The sequence below is a fragment of the Hoplias malabaricus genome, chromosome 8 (genome assembly GCF_029633855.1).
Source record: "Hoplias malabaricus isolate fHopMal1 chromosome 8, fHopMal1.hap1, whole genome shotgun sequence".
Taxonomy (NCBI): Eukaryota; Metazoa; Chordata; class Actinopteri; order Characiformes; family Erythrinidae; genus Hoplias; species Hoplias malabaricus.
In genome coordinates, this window is record NC_089807.1 from 9,308,849 (window position 1) to 9,331,495 (window position 22,647).

At 37.5% G+C, this 22,647-nt stretch overlaps 1 protein-coding gene across 3 annotated transcripts in view; it reads right to left on the minus strand.

The window, feature by feature from the left end:
• Positions 1-2,773: 2,773 nt before the first annotated feature.
• Positions 2,774-22,647, minus strand: part of pacs2 (phosphofurin acidic cluster sorting protein 2) — a 36,304-nt gene continuing 16,430 nt past the window's right edge. Inside the window, exons 2-24 of one of the 3 annotated variants that reach the window (XM_066678549.1) lie at positions 19,334-19,421; positions 18,515-18,604; positions 17,754-17,879; positions 16,819-16,978; positions 16,504-16,577; positions 16,085-16,165; positions 15,940-15,996; positions 15,625-15,770; positions 15,419-15,509; positions 15,270-15,341; positions 14,775-14,902; positions 14,497-14,629; positions 13,839-13,943; positions 13,545-13,651; positions 12,877-13,031; positions 10,956-11,066; positions 10,666-10,774; positions 8,405-8,447; positions 8,196-8,238; positions 7,928-8,054; positions 7,590-7,816; positions 7,298-7,411; positions 2,774-6,962 (exon numbers count right to left, since the gene is read on the minus strand). In XM_066678549.1, coding sequence (XP_066534646.1) covers positions 6,844-6,962; positions 7,298-7,411; positions 7,590-7,816; positions 7,928-8,054; positions 8,196-8,238; positions 8,405-8,447; positions 10,666-10,774; positions 10,956-11,066; positions 12,877-13,031; positions 13,545-13,651; positions 13,839-13,943; positions 14,497-14,629; positions 14,775-14,902; positions 15,270-15,341; positions 15,419-15,509; positions 15,625-15,770; positions 15,940-15,996; positions 16,085-16,165; positions 16,504-16,577; positions 16,819-16,978; positions 17,754-17,879; positions 18,515-18,604; positions 19,334-19,421 — 2,506 coding nt within the window. In that variant the 3' untranslated portion in view covers positions 2,774-6,843. Of the gene's footprint in view, positions 6,963-7,297; positions 7,412-7,589; positions 7,817-7,927; positions 8,055-8,195; positions 8,239-8,404; positions 8,448-10,665; positions 10,775-10,955; positions 11,067-12,876; positions 13,032-13,544; positions 13,652-13,838; positions 13,944-14,496; positions 14,630-14,774; positions 14,903-15,269; positions 15,342-15,418; positions 15,510-15,624; positions 15,771-15,939; positions 16,000-16,084; positions 16,166-16,503; positions 16,578-16,818; positions 16,979-17,753; positions 17,880-18,514; positions 18,605-19,333; positions 19,422-22,647 lie in introns of all 3 variants that reach the window. The other 2 variants (XM_066678548.1, XM_066678550.1) reach the window with 2 other exon arrangements.

Consider the following 22,647-nt stretch of genomic DNA (forward strand, 5'->3'; position numbering starts at 1 on the left):
TTAAGTTAATTCCCAGGCCTGGAAAAGACAAACTAATTTTAAACAATGTATGCCAGATTACTCTTTGAAATATAGATTACAAAAGTTTTACAACAGTGTTGGCGGCAAGACTGAAAGTAGGTTTGTCAAATATTATTAGTACTACTCAGTCAGGATTTCTGAAAGGAAGATCTGTTCATATTAATATCCGTCTGGTTATGGACCTTATTGACTATAGTCACTTAATTAAGGAAAATGAGTTTATACTCTTTGTAGATTTCTGTAAAGCTTTTGATACAGTAGAGCTTTCATTTATATTCAATACACTTAAATATTTTCGATTTGGTGATAGGTTTTAGATTTGATTATTTTGTTACATAAAGACATTAACAGCTGTGGTTCACTCCCGGAAGGTACATGCCCTAGATTCATTTTAAGAAGAGGAATAAGACCTCTGCCGCATTTCACCTTTTGTTTATCATTGTTAATGAATTATTGGACGTCCAATAAATAATTCTAACATTGAAGGATTAAATATAAATGGTCAGCAGTTAATAATAAGTCAACTTGCTGATGATACAACACTCTTCTTAAATAATAAATAACAAATTCCTTTAGCTTTACAAACAATAGAACTGTTTTCCAAAGCTTCTGGTTTGTGTTTGAGCCTCAATGTGAGTTGATGAGTATTCATTATTCATGAGTATTAAAACAGGCACTCGATATTTGGGAATATGGATATCCTAAAGACACACAAGAAGAAAATAAAATTAAGAATACCATTGATAAGTGTAGAAAAACACTTAATACCTGGCTGCAGAGAGACATAACATTGTTTGGAAGAAATTTATTAACAAAAATGGAAAGTATTTCCAGGTTGATATACCCTACATACTCTTTAGCTATATCTTCCAAAATGATGAAATAAATTAATAAGGAAAATTTTAACTTAATATGGAATAATAAACATCATTATATTAGAAAAGGAGATTTGCTAAAAAAAAATATGAAGGAGGAGGGATAAATGCAATCGATTTTGGAATTATTGATGGAATATTAAAGATTAAATGGCTCCAATTCTTCCTCAAACAAGTTTGAAGTATCTAAACTGCCTATCAAATGCCTTTCCATCAACAAGTTCTGTTACACTGGAAAATAATATATAAGCATAATTCCAATCCACATTATGTCCCATTGTGGAACAACAGATACATTTCAAACAGAAAACAAAAATCTATATTCATGGGAAAACATATACAGGTGCTGGTCATAAAATTAGAATATCATGAAAAAGTTTATTTATTTCAGTAATTCCATTTAAAAAGTGAAACTTGTATATTATACTCATTCATTACACACAGACTGATATATTTCAAGTGTTTATTTCTTTTAATTTGATGATTATAAATGACAACTAATGAAAACCACAAATTCAGTATCTCAGAAAATTAGAATATTACTTAAGACCAATACAAAAAAGATTTTTAGAAATGCTGAAAAGTATGAGCACGTACAGCACTCAAGTTGGGACTTAGTTGGGACTCCTTTTGCCTAAATTACTGCAGCAATGCGGCGTGGCATGTAGTTGATCAGTCTGTGGCACTGCTCAGGTGTTATGAGAGCCCAGGTTGCTCTAATAGTGGTCTTCAGCTCTTCTGCGTTGTTGGGTCTGGTGTATTTCATCTCTTCACAATACTCTTGACCGGTGCCAAAGTCCTGTTGGATAATGAAATCTGCATCTCCATGAAGTTGGTCAGCAGCAGGAAGCATGAAATGCTCTAAAATGTCCTGGTAGACAGCTGCTTTAACCGTCGACCTCACAGTGGACCAACACCAGCAAATGACATGGTACCCCAAACCATCACTGACTGTGGAAACTTTACACTGGATCTCAAGCAACGTGGATTCTGTCCCTCTCCTCTCTTCCTCCAGACTCTGGGACCTTGGTTTCCAAAGGAAATGTAAAATTTACTTTCATCAGAGAACATAACTTTGGACCACTCAGCAGCAGTCCAGTCCTTTTTGGAAGCGAGACGCTTCTGACACTGTCTCTTGTTCAAGAGTGGCTTGACACAAGGAATGCGACAGCTGAAACCCATGTCTTGCATATGTCTGTGTGTGGTGGTTCTTGAAGCACTGACTCCAGCTGCAGTCCAGTCTTTGTGAATCTCCCCTACATTTTTTAATGGGTTTTGTTTCACAATCCTCTCCAGGGCGCGGTTATCCCTGTTGCTTGTACACTTTTTTCTACCACATCTTTTCCTTCCCTTCACCTCTCTATTAATGCGCTTGGACACAGAGCTCTGAACAGCCAGCCTCTTTATCAATGACCTTGTGTGTCTTGCCCTGTTTGTGTAAGGTGTCAGTGGTCATCTTTTGGACAACTGTCAAGTCAGCAGTTTTCCCTATGATTGTGTAGCCTACAGAACTAGACTGAGAGACCATGTAAAGGCCTTTGCAGGTGTTTTAAGTTAATTAGCTGATTAGTGTGTGTGGCACTAGGTGTCTTAAATATTGAACCTTTTCACAATATTCTAATTTTCTGAGATACTGAATTTGGGGTTTCCATTGGTTGTCAGTTATAATCATCAAATTAAGAGAAATAAACACTTGAAATATATTCGTCTGTGTGTAATGAATGAGTATAATATACACGTTGCACTTTTTTAATGGAATTACTGAAATAAATCAACTTTTTCATGATATTCTACTTTTATGACCAGCACCTGTATGTGTACGTACACACACACCCTTTCAACATGAGAAATGAGAACAAACACATTAGTTTGTGTAGTTTTATTATTCCCCACTCAGGAAATACAGTGGTAGTATTTTTAACATTCGTTTTTTCCTTTTTTTAACAAATACAATTCATCTACTTTTATTCTATGAGCACATCCTCCAAACTTATTCACAATGATAAAAGAAAACATAAAATGTGATATGAAATGGATATTGACTGTTATGAAATAAGTGACAATTTTTCTGCTTTCTTAGCAACATCCACAGATAACTAGACTACATTCCCAAAAACACTGCAAATTCAAAATATTTAATATGACCAAAAAAAAAATAATCCTCAGACATGTTTTGTGTCTGAAGTTTGCTTCTTTAACTTTAGAACTTTGCTAATGTAGCTAATAACAGGATAATGCAGCTAACTCTAATGTAGCTTGCATATACAATTACTGTCATGCAAATATTAGAAGCTATTTAGTACCGTGCTACTTGTGCGCTACCTCACTATATTCCCTTTTTAAACAAGAATGTGTCATTCTGTACTGAAGAAGCAAAATTCAGATACCAAACATAACTTGGATGATTAGTTTGGAGTAAGAACAGGTAAAAGGGACAATTGATTTAAATTTAAAACAGCAATTAAGTGCAAACTCTCACCCCTATGGACACTATAAAATAGACAATCAACTACCAGCAGGTGTTCTTGGACTGTGTAATGAAACCGGAGCATCTTGAGGAAACCCAAATAGGCACAGGGAAAACACCAAACTCCTTACAGACAGTGACCTGAAGCGGGAATTGAACCCACAGCTCCAGGATCCTGTAGCTGCATAGCAGCGACACTACCTGTTGCATCACTGGTTTAATTTTGTGCTTATCACAGTCTAAATATATCCAATTATAAACTGTAAATACACATGTCCAAAAACTTTCTTCCAGACCAGTTTATGGTGTGTTAGTGCAAATATTCTTTTATTGTGTTTATTTCCTTTTTTCTATCAGTTTGGACGGCTCTAAATCATTTCAGACCCACAGTTGAATTGTTCGTCTCACAGTGGAAAGATGGACACAAACACCTGTGGATATGTTCTGGTCTGTAGCAGGTGCTGTGCCTGATTTTGTGTCCTGTCCCTCAAAGATGAATGTGGTAAGGAAGATTGTCTGATGGGGAACAGTTTTGGAGTGACACCAGGTCTGCAAGGTTGATATGGGTTCCATTTTCTTTGCACTTTATATAATAATTATAAAATAAAATAAAAATAAATATAAAGAAAAATCACTTTTGGAAACTTCTGGGGGGTCCAGTTAATTCCCTATGACCCTATGCATGGGGATTATCTTATATCTAAATTAATCAGAAATATCTCTTGAAAAATGTATAACTAGCACTTAATGTGTGGCCTGGAAATGAAATAAATCAATGGTGGTTTTTGATCAAACATATGGATTATCAAACTGTAAATTAGATGAATGACACAATCTGAAGAACCACCGCTATGAAGAACTGATGTGTTTTTACACTGCTGGTTTATGGTCTTGTGCTACTTTAAAAGTTTGCTGTTATATTTTTGCACATTAGCCGTTGGGCTTTGTTAGCATAGTTATCAAAATGTCAAACTGAGCGTTAAGCTGCAATAACAATCACCTTGTTACAAGATCAGGAAAAACAGAAGACACAGCCAGTACCATTTGGAACTATAAGCATTATTCAATGCTTTATAAAACAATTAGGCTTGATGCAGTAGCAGTCAAAGGTTTGGATATACCTAAATATTCCCTTAATTTTTATACTCTATGTCCAGAAATCCATAGACATCTGCACATTCGGTGTTTCTATTGAAATAATGGGTATTAATGGTTCATTTTCTTGTTTGTTTTGTGTTTCATCTGTTCAGGGAAACATCTTTTACTGACTGAGGAAACAGACTATGCAAGTGCAAACACCGTTGACAACACCGGAATATTCTTTTAAAGCACCAACCCACTGGCTTCAATTATAAGTGAATTTCAGTGAGGTTTTTTTTTTTTTTTCAAAACGTAATGGCAATGTTCTAAAACTATAAAATGTAAATGGTCTTATGCCACGGCATTATGGAAATTAGGACATAAAACATTTGAGTACAGTCAAATACAGTCACAGTTGTTTTCTTAATGTGCTGTTAGTGCCGTTGCTGAAATGGAGCCTGAGCAACTAGCAAAATATCTACATAACAAACGAGGGAGGAAAAAAAATGCAGTCCCTCCACAGATTTATACAATAAAAGTGCTTGAGTCTTCAGTACCTTCCATTACATTCAGAATTATAAACACACACAAAAGAAAAAAAGAAAACATACACGAGTGTGAAGAGACGATATACATGTACGCTAAAAATCCTTCAACTGTTTCAGTTCATAAAGGAGTGGAGATGTGTTCAGTGCAAAAAACAGGACAAATGCACACATCCTGAGATCATTCCACACAATTTTTCATTTCTCTCTGTTAATCAGTATATTGCACATTCAAGCGATAACTAAGTACAGTTCCCAGTGCTTCTCCGCCCTCACCCTAAATCAAGTCAATCGGCCGACACATGTTTAACGTCTGAAGTGATGGAAGATTAAACTCATTAAACGTAGGCACTTAATTCAACAGTTAGTGTTCTCCTCAAAGCTTCAGTATTGATGTACTGCTACAATACAAATACTGATTTCATTTGATTCAATTATGATGATATATTGATTTATATATATCTGCTATCCCCTGATATTCTATACCTACATTTTTGGTGTTTAAATGAAGTGTGTATTCTTAATGTGCTGCACTGTGGCTGGGTCAGAGAACAGATCCGGAGTTTTAGCTTTTTATTTTTGACTATAAAGATCCAAAAAGACAGGAACAATGTTGTATGCAGACCAGTTCCTGTGTTGACTGATAATGGAAATTTTAAAATGTTCCTCTAAACACAGAATTTAAACAATTTATTCTGACTTGCCTCTTCAACACCTCTATGTACATGTGTTTCTTGGGAAGGTACTTTTATTAGGTGCACAAACAAGTATTAAAGTGTTTTTGTATAATGTATAATTGTAATTGAAAATTCCCACATTCTCCCACTCTTTTGTCATTTTATGGTAACTGTTTTATAGTATTAAAAATGACAATTATCATTTTATTAAAGGGTCGCAGAGGCCTACTTTACACATACTTTTGAATACAATATTATCCTCAAGAACAGAACAAAACAATGCACATACGTTTGCAGCACTTTTTCCTTGATGGAACTCATTAAATGCAGTGATGAATACATTCTGCTTGCTTATTATTTTCAAAATACTTAATATTTTAGGATCTATTTTGTATATATATAACAGTTAATATAAAAAGAAAAAACTGGAGAATGCTTTAATTTTAATTACAAATATATGTTACCAAAAGATCTTTAAATCTTAGATGTATACATAATACTTTTAATGCAGTCAGAATTTTGCCCAAGTAACACTTTTACTGGAGGGATTGGTTTAGTACACGCTACACACACTCTGTCTGACCTCAGAAACCAAACATGTATTGGCTGATTTAGGTTAAAGGTGGAAAAACCGTGAGTTTTGCTTTTATCTGAACTGTTACTTTGAGAGAGCAGGAATCTTAGACAGAGGGACTGAAGTTTTTTTTTTTTTAGGATTTTTGGTGACATCTTTTAAAAACTATTCAGCTATTTTTTCCACTGATTTTCCGCAGATTATTCAGTGATAGTTTGTTTCATTCAGAAATAAGGCTGCTAATAATGCTGTCATCTTTTCCATTTTGTGTGTGTGTGTGGTATAGGAGTACACACTCAAAGCCAGTTAATCAATCCATGTGATCAGTTAATTAATTTGGAGTTAGGCTCTAAGAAAAACACAATGAGGGGTGGTTTAAAATTGCTCAGCAGAATTAGTGCTCCACCCTGCTGCAAATCTGTCATAAAAATAAAGTGAAATACAACAAAACAATGAATTTTAAAAAGGAAAGTATTTAAATTAAGACTTAAACGATACAACTGGGCAGACAGCAGCAGGGCATTAAAGGCAGTTGGCACAAAATGGATGATTTAGAAGTATAGTTTGTATATACAGGGAGATGATTAGAAAGGGGTGCTGTCTGTCAGTATGGCCCCTTGGAGTGAGCGAAAATTGCCAGAGGGAAGTGCTTCACATGAGAAGACCACTGAGCTGCGAGTTGGAAAAATTTCACATCATTCCACTCCACACCATCTATCAATACTGTAGAGAAAACAATCAATCAGTCAATCAGCCTTTACACTGTTCCTCATTATCTCTGCATTACATAAAAAAGAGGGATTCCAAAGAATAAAGGCAAGACACTACAACTTAATAAACAGGTTAGAGGTTGCGTGAAGACACGCAACAGGAACCAGAAAGATCTGTGTGGCCAAAAGTTAATTTAAAAGGGTGGGTTTCTAATAAAGTTACCAAAATGTGAAACTAGAAGTGGAGTGTTTCTGATAAAGTAGCCTGCTAGTTTATGTCTAACACTGAATGACTGAATAATCACTTTTGCCTGTAGTGTGATGGAGTCTTATGAATTGACTGATTACCTTTGAGCATTGTTTGCTGGTGCTTGGCAGTGCAGATTAATCGGCTGATTCCCTCAATCACTTGACTCTTAGATTCCACGTCTTTATCCTTCGTCTTCTTGGGCAAGAACATAACTACCCAGGAGGGAAAACATTCCGATCAATGAGCAACAAACTGTATAATAAACTATATTCTAAAATTATTAGACACCAATTCAAATGAGTGAAATCTTGTGAAATCTTTATAGAAAAAACATATAATGGGATTCTCTAGTGCAGCTGCACATAAGATTGTATTCAAGCATGTTCTCACCTTTCTTGTTCTTCTCCTTCATCACTACAGTCATGGACATGGTAGGCTGTGGCCCTGCCTCAGCCCCGCCCACTGGGAGGCGGCTCACCTGTAGCGAACGAAAGGTGCACTTCAGTGTGTTTTTGGAGGAGGAGTCTCTCTTCTCCAGGTCTTTCTTTCTCTCTGTTGGAGCCACCCAGTAATCCACCTGCAGACCCATTAGCTCCCCATGTCCACCTCCAGGGGAACTGCAGACACACACCCAGAAAAAATATAAAACACATTTAAAGCCGATACCAATCAACTTCTTAATATGTTACACTGATTCTTGTACCTACAGGAGGCAGAGTTTTTCATACCTGCTGAAAGGTGAATGTACAGATGGAGAAGAGGGAGGAGTGGGAGAAGCTTCTTTAAGAGCTGGAGAAATCTGAGGAGGAGTGGAGGAGAGGAGAGAACTCAATGGAGCAGCATCATCTGAATCACCTAGAGAGAGAGAGAGAGAGAGAGAGAGAAGAAAAATAGGTGTGGAAGAGAAAACAGGATAAAAACATGTGAGCAAGGGTGCACACTAAATGAACCAATCAATAAAAAATAAATTGATAAATAAATCTTTGTGAAACTGACCTGAAGCTGCAGAGCTGTGTTCAACAATCCCCACCTTCACCATCTGCTCTCAAAACAAAGCAAAATAATCTACACTATTTTTGTATTGTTATTGCTATATGATCTTGTTATTTGAGCCAAAATACAATATTATCATGAAACCTAAGAATATCTAGGTACTAATCAGACAGGAGGGCACAGAAATTATGAACTAATACAGTAACACTCACTCCAATAAAGGGAATGAATTTCTGACAGGAATCTTCATCTGGGCTGCAGAAAAGAGAAACAGGCAGAAATAAACGAGTGCCTACACGGATGTATTAGTTATAGAGGTTTAATGTGGTCCTTAAATTTGTCTTTCAGTACTAAACCGATACTTATCATGGGCTGATTAAATACTAATCAAGGAAAATGGACAATCAATCACTGAGATACTGATAGTAGAGTAAAATCAGACACTCACTCTGGATTTCTGCTGTTGATTAGAGGGTCTGGCTTATTAACAATTTAAAAATATATCTTATAATGTGCAGTTTAACTGAAGCATCAGTAAGGTGTCTGGGTTTATTGAATCATTTTTAAATGTATGTGCCTGGCATTGCCAAGTCAGTGAAGCTACAAGGAAGCAGATCACATGCAAGTTGTTGTCCAAACAACAGCCACCTTTTCTGCCACCCCCCCACACTCCCAAGGAATTAAAAACAAAGCAGTTTCAGCCAATCATGGGAATCGAATGATGAAATCTCACCACAGCCCAGGGGGGACATAAAACACAATCAGAAAAAAAAAACAATTGAGAGCAGGGGTTATAAAATATTTTTAAAATATTATTATAGATAAGATATTATGAACAGGGAAGCAATTATGAAAAAGAAAATAAGGAAAAAAGAAAAGAGGAGCAGCCCAACATATCCATTCACAAGTATTTTTTTGGAAATAACAATAATGTTTGTAATATAATACAATACAAAGAAAGCTACAACATGAAGTATTTGATCTATTTTTAAACATTAAAAATATTGTTAGGTTTCTAAAACATATTGTAATGTAACATGCTGGACACGTACACCATTATTTAGGTTTCAGGGTTCCCTTCAAAAGTTTTGGAGATGTTGGACTAATGACTGAGGAATGAAGAAGATAAAATTATGTCACAGGAAACCCAGCTATTATAAATATTATTGTTCATTGTATATTTATATTCGTTTATTTTTTTTACTAAATTATGGCATCAACAGCAAATGACTGGTCCTGCAGCATCATATTGTCTCCTTCATGAAACATATATACATAGGCTTTACTTAGAGGACAGCGAGAGAGGGAGAGAGAGAGATTTTTTTTCAAATATGACAAGTATGCGAGCGGCAGGCAGACCACAATACCTTACTGCAAAATCAAAATGAAAGCTCTTTTTCCTTCAGAGTGGGCGAAGAAAAAAAGACAAAAAATAAACAGAAAAGAAGGTGTTATTCACTCAGACACTGATGGGTGAACAGTGAGGTTTACAGTCGTTTTCAGACATGGGCAGAGGACACAGCTTCAGATACATGCAGACATTTAGCATAATGCTAACATATTAATTACTATGCATCATGTAAATATAAAATTCATCAGATCAGTGTTCATTATTGAGTGGAGCAGCCTAAATGTATACTGCACTTCAAGTGAAAAAGCAAATTCTGGTGTGTCAGTTCAATTTGGAAGCTTTAAGAGCCTTTTCGTGATTTCCTGGTAACATTGGTTGATACCTAGAATTTTTTTTATTAAAATATAGATAGATATAGATAGATTTAAAAAGGTATAACACATAAGAGTCCAGACTCTTTATAGTTGACCATAAAAGCCAATCTGAGAAATACAAAACAGATCAAAGAAACAAAATGGAGCATATTTTTTTTCCTCACATATCTTGTTGTATTCAGTAATTATTTTTGGGTTAAAATCCCAATGTAACAACACCTCAACGACTGTTTTGTAACTTGTGTTTCAAATTTTTGTTTTTGAAATGGGATCAGAATGGGTCATATGTAAAATAGGACAGGTTACTAAAGAAAATTAATTATTAAAAAGGTTAAAACACACTATTAGAAACAAAAATATGCTTTAAAATAAGCACTTCTATGGTTTATATGTCCTATGTTATATTTCTATAAATGAGTTTACATGTGCACAAATGCATACACTGACAACCTTCCGATAAACTAATATTTGTTGATATTTAATTACGTCTGCCGTTTCTGAATTTTGCCCGCAATGACAGTGACAATGAAAACAAACACTCCACACCAGACTCATATTCAAAGCCATTTCAGAGCATTAATGAACACAAACAGAAACACACACTGATAATACTGTACCTAAAACAACTACAATGTAAACAAGAAGCTTTGAATATGAATAAAAATTAAACAAACATCTACAATGATACAGTTGAGTGCTCATTTGTCTATGAGTGTGATTGTGTGTGTGAGTGAGAGAGAGAGTGTACCTCTTCTGTTTGTATGTTAGCATAGCCTCAGCTATCGGCAACTGATGAGCTCCATTAGCCCCCAACATGTACTGTGTTACCCTGGTAACAACATCTGGATTATCCTGCACTGTAGAAAGGGAAATAATTTTTTATATATCATGATGTGATTTTCATATAGATACTTACAGTACTATTTATAATTATATTTGATTGTTATAATTTTAATAAACCATCCACTGTACTGATTCAATCTGAGAGAAAGTGAGAGAGAATAAGAGAGTAAGATTATAGGGTTTCATGTTTCTCACCTATAACAGGAGCCTCTTGTTTAAAAAACAATTCCCTCCAGGCTGTGTCCTGAAACAGACTGCTGTACTTGTAATCTATACTCGCCAGGTACTTAGAGACCGGGTGAGCACCTGCACACACACACAACAAAGAATATCCTGTACTTTTTAAATGTCAACATGACTGATTGTTTGACAATATTGCCCATCCGCAGCTAAATGTATTGTGGCATGCACAGAGTATTGCACTGCAAACTAAACAGCCTTTACTGGCCCTTAAAAAGATATGGGGGGAAAAAAGGCCTCAAGTGAATGGGCAGTATTTGTGTTTGCTTTGTAGTGAGATTCAGGGGCAGGGATGTTCAGCAGACATCATTTTGCCAGAACATGAGCCCACAGACAATAACACATCTCACTGCACACCAAATCAAAACACACACACACACACACACACACACACACACACGAAACAACCCCTGGCACCACCAACACAACACACAATAATAACAAAAGACAACAAACAGTGAGAGCCAGTGTTTCATGCTGGAAGTTCCCCATGAGCCCCCACCCCACCCAGTGTTTTTGCATTTTTATTTGAGGTACAATAAATGAGATTATCATTTTCTGAAGGAAGAAGGAATCAAAAGATGTGAGGATTGAGAGGGAGAGAAATGAGAGAGAAGTGAACATGAGAAAGGAGTTAGGAGTGAGAGGGAGAGACAAGAGCGAAGAATCAGATTAGAGAGAACAGCGAGGTGTGAGTGTGGGAGGGAAGCGACAAGAGTGAGAGGGAGGACTGAGGTGTGAGAAGGAGGGTGAGGAGTGGGAGTGAGGACTGAAGAGTGAGAGGAATGAGAGAGAAGAGTGAGCAGTGAGAGGAATGAGAGACAAGTGAACATGAGAAAGGAGTTAGGAGTGAGAGGGAGAGAGAAGAGCGAAGAGTCAGATTAGAGAGAAGAGCGAGTTGTGAGTGTGCGAGGGAGGCGAGAAGAGTGAGAGGGAGGACTGAGGTGTGAGAAGGAGAGTGAGGAGAGGGTGTGAGGACTAAAGAGAGAGGAAGAGTCAGGACTGAGAGGAAGAGTGAGGAGTGAGAGGAATGAGAGAGAAGTGAACATGAGAAAGGAGTTAGGAGTGAGAGGGAGAGAGAAGAGCGAGGTGTGAGGGAGGCGAGAAGAGTGAGAGGGAGGACTGAGGTGTGAGAAGGAGAGTGAGGAGTGGGAGTGAGGACTGAAGAATGTGAGGAAGGGTGAGGAGTGAGAGGTATGAGAGAGAAGTGAACATGAGAAAGGAGTTATGAGTGAGAGGGAGAGAGAAGAGCGAGGTAAGAAGAGTGAGAGGGAGGACTGAGGTGTGAGAAGGAGAGTGAGAAGAGGGTGTGAGGACTGAAGAGTGAGAGGAAGAGTCAGGAGTGAGAGGAATGAGGGCGAAGAGTGAGAGGAATGAGAGAGAAGTGAATATGAGAAAGGAGTTAGGAGTGAGAGGGAGAGAGAAGAGCGAAGAGTCAGATTAGAGAGAAGAGCGAGGTGTGAGTGTGGGAGGGAGGCGAGAAGAGTGAGAGCGAGGACTGAGGTGTGAGAAGGAGAGTGGGAGTGAGGACTGAAGAGTGAGAGGAATGAGAGCGAAGAGTGAGCACTGAAGAGTAAGGAGTGGGAGAGAGGACTGAAGAGTGAGAGGAAGAGTGAGGAGTGAGAGGAATGAGAGCGTAGTATGGGGAACAGTCTAGTGTATAAACAGTACTCATTATAGTATACTGTACAAAGTACAACATATAGAATATATTGTATATACAGTGCTGCATAGAGCAAAGTGCATATAGCATATTCTACTGTGCATATTGTATATTATATATAAAACAGAGTAAAGAGTATGGTATATATTAATATATTGTCTAGAGAATACTGTGTTGACCTAAGTTTTATGAGCTGCAGGCTGATTCACATACCCAGTGGTATGATGAGAAAGCGCATATAGCCGAGCCAATCAGGAGTCTTATGGGTCAGGTGATCGACAAAGAGGCGGAGCACAGCGGACAAGTAATGCTGAGCACCAGCCACTGCTATCTTCACTGGAGCAGGAGTGAGGGAGTTACTGTTACAACTACACACACAGAGAGAGAGAGAGAGAGGGAGAGAGAGAGTCTGTTTACAAGAAAAGTATCACTGTTTAATGTATCACTGTTGCTGATATAGCCAAGAGCAGAAAAAGCCTGCCATCACTGAGGAGATATATATATATATATATATATATATATATACACACACACACACACACACACACACACACACACACACACACATATATATATAGTAACAGAAAACAATGTAAAATCATATTTGTTGTCGTATTTAAGCTATAAGCTACAAACCAATTTGTTTTTTGTCAGATTTTACAAACAAGTTCAACTCATTTTTTTTAAACTTTACTGCTGTTTTTAGTCTAAAAACCCCTTTCCTATTCAGAGAACTACAATCTTGTATGAGTGGATAAAACTTTCCGGGGGTCACTGCATTTAATTAGACTTAATTGGGTAATACATACTCATTACAGACAAAGACAGAGACAGAAAAGAGAGAGAGAGAGAGAGAGAGAGAGAGAGAGAGAGAGACTCACAATCTCTGTATACGAGAGACGATGGTGTTGAAAGCTGCCTGAATGTCAGCTGTGCTGCAGGTGCACACTACAGGGAGACTGTGATTCTGAAGAACATCTGAAAGATACTGAGAAATAGACAGTGAAACAGAGAGAGAGAGAGAGACAGAGAGAGAGAGAGAGAGAGAGAGAGAGAGAGAGAGAGAGAGAGAATGTGTAAGGCAGGTTATTTTACTAAACTATTTAAAACAACGTTCAAATGATAGTGTTAAGTGAAATCTCGACTGTAAAAGAGTGTGTGACGGACAGACTCACCTGGCCCTGCCAGTCAGAGGTGTTGATGAGGATGATGCTGTCAGGAAGATGGTCGTCAGAGATCAGGATGTGGTTCAGCTGGTCGTACACCGTTTTACGAGGAATCTATCACAACATATTGATATTTTAGTAATTATATAACAAATCATTACTCAATTTTTAGCAGATTTAATAATACATTCATAATTTATTATCTGCAGTTCCAATCTCCAGGAAACACAATTACTTATTTTTGACCTTCCCTTTCTAAGTTAATTAATTTGCTCACTGAATCATTAACTAACCCACTCCCTCTCATTCTCCAAATGATTTACTCACACTCTCTTTCAGTAACTGAATAATTTTACCCATTTATTCACTCAACGGGAGCGGGGGATGGGGTGCATTGAAGGAACAGTACTGTCGCCTTCCTCAACATCCACTAAGATGGCTGCCAACCGCTACAGGTGTGTGCTGCTCAGTCCCCCTTCTATACTAGTGTGTGTGTGCGCGTGCATGTGTGTTTGTTAGACATACACTAGTATATTAAGGCAACTGAGCAAATAAATGCAAATTCACATTCACTAACTCACAGATTAATTTAATAATTTCCTAAATCACGGGTTCAGTGACTGATTCACTGAATTTTATCTTCCCTGCTGCAGTTTTGTCCTCCCACCTGAAGTTGGCAACGTGGATCGAGTGAGCGCTCATTGTCCAGACTGTTTGCTCTCTCGTTGGGCGGTCGGTTCGTCTGCCGTTCTTTCAGCGATGTGCTCCTCCCTCTGCGACCAGTGAGCTTCGGTTCCTGCCTGAACACACACACAACAAAACAAGCAGAGCATGAGAGAGAGAGAGAGAGAGAGAGAGAGAGAGAGGGAGGGAGAGAGAAAGAAAGAGAGAGAGAGAAAATGAGTGAGGAGTAATGACCTATTGTGAATGTTAGTTTATTCTTACCTGTTGGAGGTAATAATCAGTGACTCTGTTTTGGTCATTTTGCCAGTAGGGGGAAGCTTCTCCAGGAAGGTGTCCATATTGTCCATCATTTCTAACTCTGTGGTAGGAGTCACAACCTCTGGCTGCCCCTGCCCCACACACAAAGACGCACGCACGCTTACTTAAAATCTCATCATCAGAGTCTCATCATCTGTTAAAATTATGGTAAAATGATATATTTTTGAGCCAATGTATCAATATATCAGTATATCAGTATAAGGGAAGCCTGGCCATTTATCTTATTTATTTATTTATTTATTTTAAATATCAGATTTTGGGTAGGATTATAGTGTTACGGTTACTTTATATTATAGTGCAGATTATTTATAGCCCATGTGTTAATTTTTTTTTAATCTACTATATAGCTTTCTTATAAGGTTTGCAAATTGTCTGCAGTGTTTATGACTTTTTCCCCTGCTGATTGTGCTTGTGAGTGTGCTTTTTTGTTTTACGTACAAACGGAACACTCTCAGGAACATCATCCACTTGAAACTTCCCTCCAACAGCTTTCAACAAATCAGGTTCCATCTGAGAGATAGAAAGATACATATTAAAAATACAGTGTATATGAATTTAAATATATCTATATGCGTTTGTGTACTAACTGGACTTGGAGGTTCTCTGTGGCTCCTGATGCTGTGAATGCTTCCGATCTCTGTCTGAGAACTGGAAAGAGACACACCCTCGAAATATGGCCTAAACACACAAACACACGGGGTTAGAAAATAAAATAAACTAATTATGTACATGGTGTTATACACATGTTATTACAATCTATAAATGACTACAGGAAACACACTCAAACACTGACTTGAGTTGTGGTTTTGGTGTGCTGAGTACACTGTCATCATCATCCAGTTCTGGGCCACTATCACTTGGGTTCTCAAAGTCTAAACTCTCCAAATCCTCCTCCACTTCTGGGGGAGGCTCCGCAGGGTCCTGCTCAGAATCTAGAACCTATCAAATGCGCGCACACACACACACACACACCTTATGTGCATAAATCTGATTTAAAGTTGTCATAAAAAAATTCAGTATGCAGCTTTAACCAAGAAAAGAAATTAAATGTCAGCATAAAATAAGCAGATTTTTAGTGCATCTTGCCTGGGGCATTAGCGACTCTTACCTCATCAGAGACACGAAAACGCTTCAGAAGAGCAACCACACGCTGCTTAAAGTTCTGCTGCTAATGATGATACACACAGAAAACAGACATTCATTAGAAAAAAGCTAATCATAAATGTGTGAGTGTGTATGTGTTCGATGCTTACTCTTGTAATGGACGCTGTCCGTACGATTGATCGTCGCTGCTTTGTAGGCTTCCTCACATCAAATTCATCATCTTCAAGGTCCTGGTGAGTGTGTGCCCACAGACACACACACACAAAAAAAACAATTGAATTTTGGACCAATCAGGTTATATTTTCTGTCCAGCCATGAAAGCTACATTAAAATTAAAATTAGGTTTATCTCTCAGCAACAGGTTTATGACAAATCTGGAGCAAGCTTTTAGCCAATTACACTTTCTGACCAATTAATGCCATATTATGTTGTTAATTTAAGGTCCCTCTTAATAACCATTTTAAAACATAGTCTACACACAAAAATAAAGCTATATACATATCTCAAATTGAATAGTAAATACAAAATATAAACCATGAAATAGATATAAAATGATTAACTGGCTGACCTGTCCCTGAACAGCATCATCACTCGCCTCCTGCTCTGAGGAAAAACTCTCATACTCCTCCTCAGAGTAATTATCTACAAACAAAATACACACAAACATATGTTTCAAATAATTGCTGATGCAAATGTATATATTCTGCTGTTTTGAGATTTAACATCAGGGCCAGTGCTTTAATTCTTCATATAATTAATCTATTTTGATGAAATAATAAAAAACAATTAGCATAAAAATACATAATATTGTTTATATTACATTTATAAATTATATACATAAAAATATACTGTAGCATTTATTGTGTGTGTGTGTGTGTGTTACCGGAGGATTTGATTTTCTGTCCCAGCAGAGCTGCCTCCTCATGATCAATGGGTTGACTGGAGAGAGAATAAATCCAAATCTCAGCCACTTTCCCCTGAAGATCTTTCTGATGTCCACACAGAGAGAGAATCTGGCCACCTTCAGCTGGGTGCTGCATCACCTACACAAAACCACACACACGTTTTTATTCAAAATATGTAGACTGTAGATATATGACATCCAAGAGTTAGATAAATCTTATAATGAGCGACCATTTTAAGGTGTCTAATGGTCCTAATCTAATCATCTAATCATCCACCATCAAAACCTCACTAATGTTCTCATTGTTGAATGCCATCCAATACTCAAAGCAACATCTGGTATAAAAATTTCTGTGACAATTGGAAATTATTACTTCAGTAAAGAAGAGCATAAACTTCGGACCAAATGTAGTCTTACAACTTTTGGGTATATTGTGTATGTTTTAATATTGAGCAATTTCAACAGAATAATATAATAACATATTATAGTAGCACAACATTTTTGAAAGCTCCTTCCCTTCTCAACTTACAGCATAAACAACTATTATATAGTAAATCGTACAGATCTCAACCTCCTGTCAACTGATTTAGAATCATATGTCTTTTTACCTCCCCAGTGAGTACTGGGATAATATGTAGTCCCATATTAATAAATGGTGGCTGGAGTATTGTAGTTTTGTATGGGCTTTCTAAGGAAAAGGCTGCAGTTAGATTACCAGCTCGGGTCAGCACACTATGGTAATCCAGTTAGAGCCCTGGAGCAAGACTCACAATGCTACATTTACAAGTGTCTCCAAAAAGCCCTAAATGCATTGATGTATTATTAATATTATAATAACATATTTATTATGCACAAGTGGTATTATAAATATTATCATTACAATCAAAGTATTGAGATTTAAGGAAGTTTAGCACCTCTGCCATGTCCACAGATCCAGCAGCAAGTGTTTTATATCCCAGAATAGTTCTGTTCTTGTAACGCTTCCTCCGCTGCAGCAGAATCTGCAACTTATTTCCCTCTCTCTTCAGGAAATGAGGGTACTTTAAACACACAAACAGTGAATGGGACTACAGCCATACAATTATTCAGCATCAATATGTATTTATCATTATGTAGGGTCATATGTGTGAGTTGGTATGTAGGCTAGTACATCAGTTTGTGGCCATATAAATTATATGCCCAAAATTTGGAGATGACATTATAAATTGGGAATTCAGCTAGTTTAAAGTGCATATAGTTAAGACTGTATAATTTTTGTGGAAAAACATTAAATGAAATGTCACACTTTTGAGCAGCTGCACATGAGTCTAATGCTGACACAATGTCTAATGATAATTGTGGGCTAGAGGGGTACAAAGACCCCTGGATTTGGCGGGAAAGCAGTTGAACTGTGCTTTTTTGAGTGATGGCACTTCATCTGATAGATGTGTGAGGAGTTGTTGTGGTGTTTGTAAACCAAGACAAATCATCCAATATTAGCACCTGAGGTCATTACTGATTAAGTAGCTAAAGGCCATCAAATCATCACAACAATGTCACAATATCTGTTGTAAAAACAAATTAATCATTTCATTTCTGAGGAAACACTGGGTGAGCAGGTTTAGACAAACATTTATCTATAAAGTGGATTTTATTATCGAAATGCTATTGTTCCTGTGTTTGTATGTGCGTTTACCTGCAGAGAGAAAGTGAGTGCAAGGTCAGTCTCCACTGCTCCAGTAGGGGGCAGTACAATCTCATGAGAGCGCAGGATACGCTTTGAGCCCTGAGGTCACACAGTTTATGTAAATTACATACAACACACACAAAACATCAGCATTTATTTATCATTTATGCAGGAGGTTGACATTAAACTAACATCACTTTAAAGAAAGGAGACTTGAAAAACAAAACAGACAGGTTAAAACTGCACTACTCAGAGCAATACTCCTTCAATAATTTTTGGTAACTGCTTAATCCTGTTCAGTGTCGCAGCCTACCCAGAATCACAGCCGAACACACCGAACAGGGTGCCAATCAATCCAACACACACACACACACACATATATATTCCACTAATTCACCAAGCACCATTTCAAATTATATGCAGCCACATACATTCTTTCATATTGTGCAACTTCTTCGACCTGTTCAGGGTCCACCTATACCAGAAATCACTTGACGCAAATCAGACTCACACCCAGGATGGGGTGCCAGTCCTCTGGGGATGTTTTAATTAGCCAATCCACCAACCAGCAGGTGCTTTGTACAGTGGGAGGAAACCAGAGCACCTAGAGGAAACTCACGCTGACAAAGGGAGAACACTACACTCACTGTCCACTTTATTTGTCCCCTTTCAACTGGTTCGTCATTGCTCAGGATCAGTAAAGAGCAGTTATAATTAGGGTAATATTTGAGTGGTATATTACAATATGTGTGTCTGTAAATCAAACACTGCAGTGCTGCAGGAGCTACAAAATGCTGAATGATTGAATTAATTAATTAATGCTCTTGCCTGGATTTTGACAGCGATGACCACCGAGATTAGCTCCTTATCCAACTCCCTCAACACCACCAACTTCTTCAGTGTCAAACTACACAACCTAAAGAGAGAGAGAGAGAGAGGGAGAGGGAGAGAGTGTGTTATTAGAAAGTGTTAACTAGGGTTATTACTTTCATATATTTCTATATTATCAACGAGTCTATAATAATATATTTAATTTATAGTGTGTAGATACTGTGACACCATTGTGATCACACACTGAACTGTTAAAGCTCTATTCAGACACCTGCTGAATGGCTAACTGTAGGTGTGTACAGTGGGGTACAATGCAGGTTTGGCCAACTCCCACAGTCAACCTGCACTAGGCCAGTGAAGTATTCTAGGTAGTGTTGTACTTCCTCTGTGAGTGTAACATGCCTAAAATTACTATAAAATTGCTGTGATAGCCTTTATATTTCTCTTGTGTGTGTTTGTGAGTGTGTGTGTTTGTGATTGCTGGAATGTGCTGTACAGTGAACTCACAGACTTCTATTGTCAAGAATGTTCTTCACACAAAAACTCACTCACACAAAACCTATTGTTCTCCATTAGCAGACTAGCATGTAGCTACTGCTAATTTATACCACAGCAGAGAGAAGAACCACATAAGAGCCACTAAATGTACAGAGAGAGATAGAGAGAGCGAAAACTGAACATCATTAGTATCTCTTTTTTTATTAAGGATACGGTACCAGTGGATGGGTGTGGTTATTTAAATATAAAAATATTTTGTAATATGCAATACACTACAAAAGTCATGTGGTCATTACTTAATAAAGTGTTATGTGTAAATTAGGATTTCTGGATCCAAATTTCTTTAAGACAGAAATTAAGCTGATTGTTTTTTATTGCACCCAGTGGTTCCACATCAGATTTGTGTTACTATACCAACCTTTTTCTTTTAATGTCTAAGGGGGGAAATACAACATAAACAATTTAATATAATATAAACATTTAATAAAATGTGAACTGGAGTAGCTAATTTCCTTTGTGTGAATGCAGATGCTTAAACAGAAAAATGGTTAAATACACATTACTTCTGGCATCAATAATATTTCTCTTGAGCAGAGGAACAAGCAACTGAGCACAATGCCTTCATCTAATCAAAACCATCACATACATTCTTCAAACTCAATCAGCACCCATTACACACTCTCAGCACCAGAGAGAGAGAGAGAGAGAGAGAGAGAGAGAGAGAGAGAGAATGTGATGTGTATGCGTGTATTAGACTAAATCCAATTAGTGCACTTCCTTCTCCTCAAAACTCAAGCTTCCTGGTCTGTTCCAATAAATAGCTTAATAGAAAAAGATCTATTTATTTTAAACAGTTCAGGAATTATAAAAGAGAACAAAGCACAAAGCTTAATATGGATCTTATTTATTTTTAGCTTTGTCCCAGCCGTGCTGAGCTTTGTGTGATTCTTTCATATTTAAAGGAACAGGGTTGGGTCGACAGGGTGAGAACAGTGCTGTGGTGTTTGATCCTTATGGTATTTTGACCAAAGCATGTCCCAGATATATTCATAAGACCCCAGGGACTACTGTTTAAGAAGCCAAAAACCTCACAGCATAAAATTTTAATCTGGCTACACCTACACACACTGGATGATGAAATGTATACTGGGGGCCTATTTCTGGATATTCATTAATTAATTTCATATTTGAGAGAGAGAGAGACAGAGAGAGCTAGAGAGAGAGAGAGACAGACAATGCTGAGTCACTTCAGGCCTAGCCTCACAATATAGCATCTCTGCACTTGATAGGTTCTCCACACACACACAGAGAGAGAGAGAGAGAGAGAGAGAGAGAGAGAGAAAGAGATCGATAATCTCTCAATAAAACACATCACAATTCTTATTTATTATTAACTATAAAAAATGTATAATAATACATTTTTTGTAGTTGGTTACGGTTAAACAAAACCACTGAATTGTGGTGTGAAAGGTGTGTGTGTGTGAGAGAGAGTGTGAGAGAGAGAGAGAGAGAGAGAGAGAGAGAGAACACAAGCAATGTGAGGTTGTGATCCCCACTCTGTTTACTATTATTTTCATATGAGTAGAATTCAATGCCAATAGCCTAGAGCTGTCATAATTATTCAGACTTTACAGCCACACCCACTCAAATTCAACCTGCTACACCCCCCCACACACACACACACATTTCAGTTTGAATTGATTCCTAATCAAATATTATTTCATACAGATGACTACTGCTACTGTGTGTGTGTGTGTGTGTGTGTGTGTGTATACAGAGAGACTCAGACAAATTTGAGGGAGCAAGGAGTGAGAGAGAGCGAGAGAGAGAGAGAGAAAGAAAGAATCAGGGAGAAAAATAGAGATACCAGTGTCTCCTGAAGTCATCAAGTCATTATTTATTCATACATACACCCATTAAATTGCTCCATCACAGCTGCTCTTGTCTTTGTGTGTGTGTGTGATATCATGGAGGCAAGGCCTTTTTTCCCTCTCTCTCTCCCTCTCTATGTAAGCCATGACTGACAGACCAAAACATCTTCTGCACTATTCATAACCTCATAACCAGAGAAAAGAGAACACTCTCTGAACTCCATAAAGGCTAAGTATCTCTCAGAAGTTCTTCACTCCTATTTGAAGGTCCATCAGTCCTTAATTGACACTGAGTATTGACATACTTGATAGGCAGCAATGAAGAGTCATATCTTGTTGTTCCAGTTGTGTTTGAGCTGTGTGTGAATTGTCTGTGAGTTATGTATAAGCTGTGTGTGACTGGTGAGCTGGTGAAACAGGTTGTGAAGCTCAGAACTGTTTACATTATAATCACTCGGAGTAAACAGAGGAACTGCAACCTCCACAAATACATGAGGAAAAACAACTTTCACTTTAACCTCTGTGACCAAAGGTGCTTCCCAGACACCCTCAAGGCCTTTAAATGCAGAACGTGATTTATTTGTGATTGCAGTACACTATATGGCCAAAAGTTTGAGGACAACCAATTAGTGCTATTCCTCTAGAGAAAAAAGTTCCACAGGATTTACACCCCATCTAGTCAAGGCTTGGCATTAAGTGAGGTTCATATTTTATTTCAGGATTTTCCTAGGAGATTTACATCAGCAATAGGCGAACATTAAAGTAAAGCTGAAATCATTCTAAAGTATGTTTACAAACTTTCAGACATGGTAGTTTTAAGTCCGAGGGACTTTAAACCAAGTATGTTAAGTCTATGTTTTTATATATAAAACATATTTGTCTCATCTCTTACACAAGAGTTTAGAATCTCCCCTGTGTACATTTCTCTGCTTACTTCAGTCA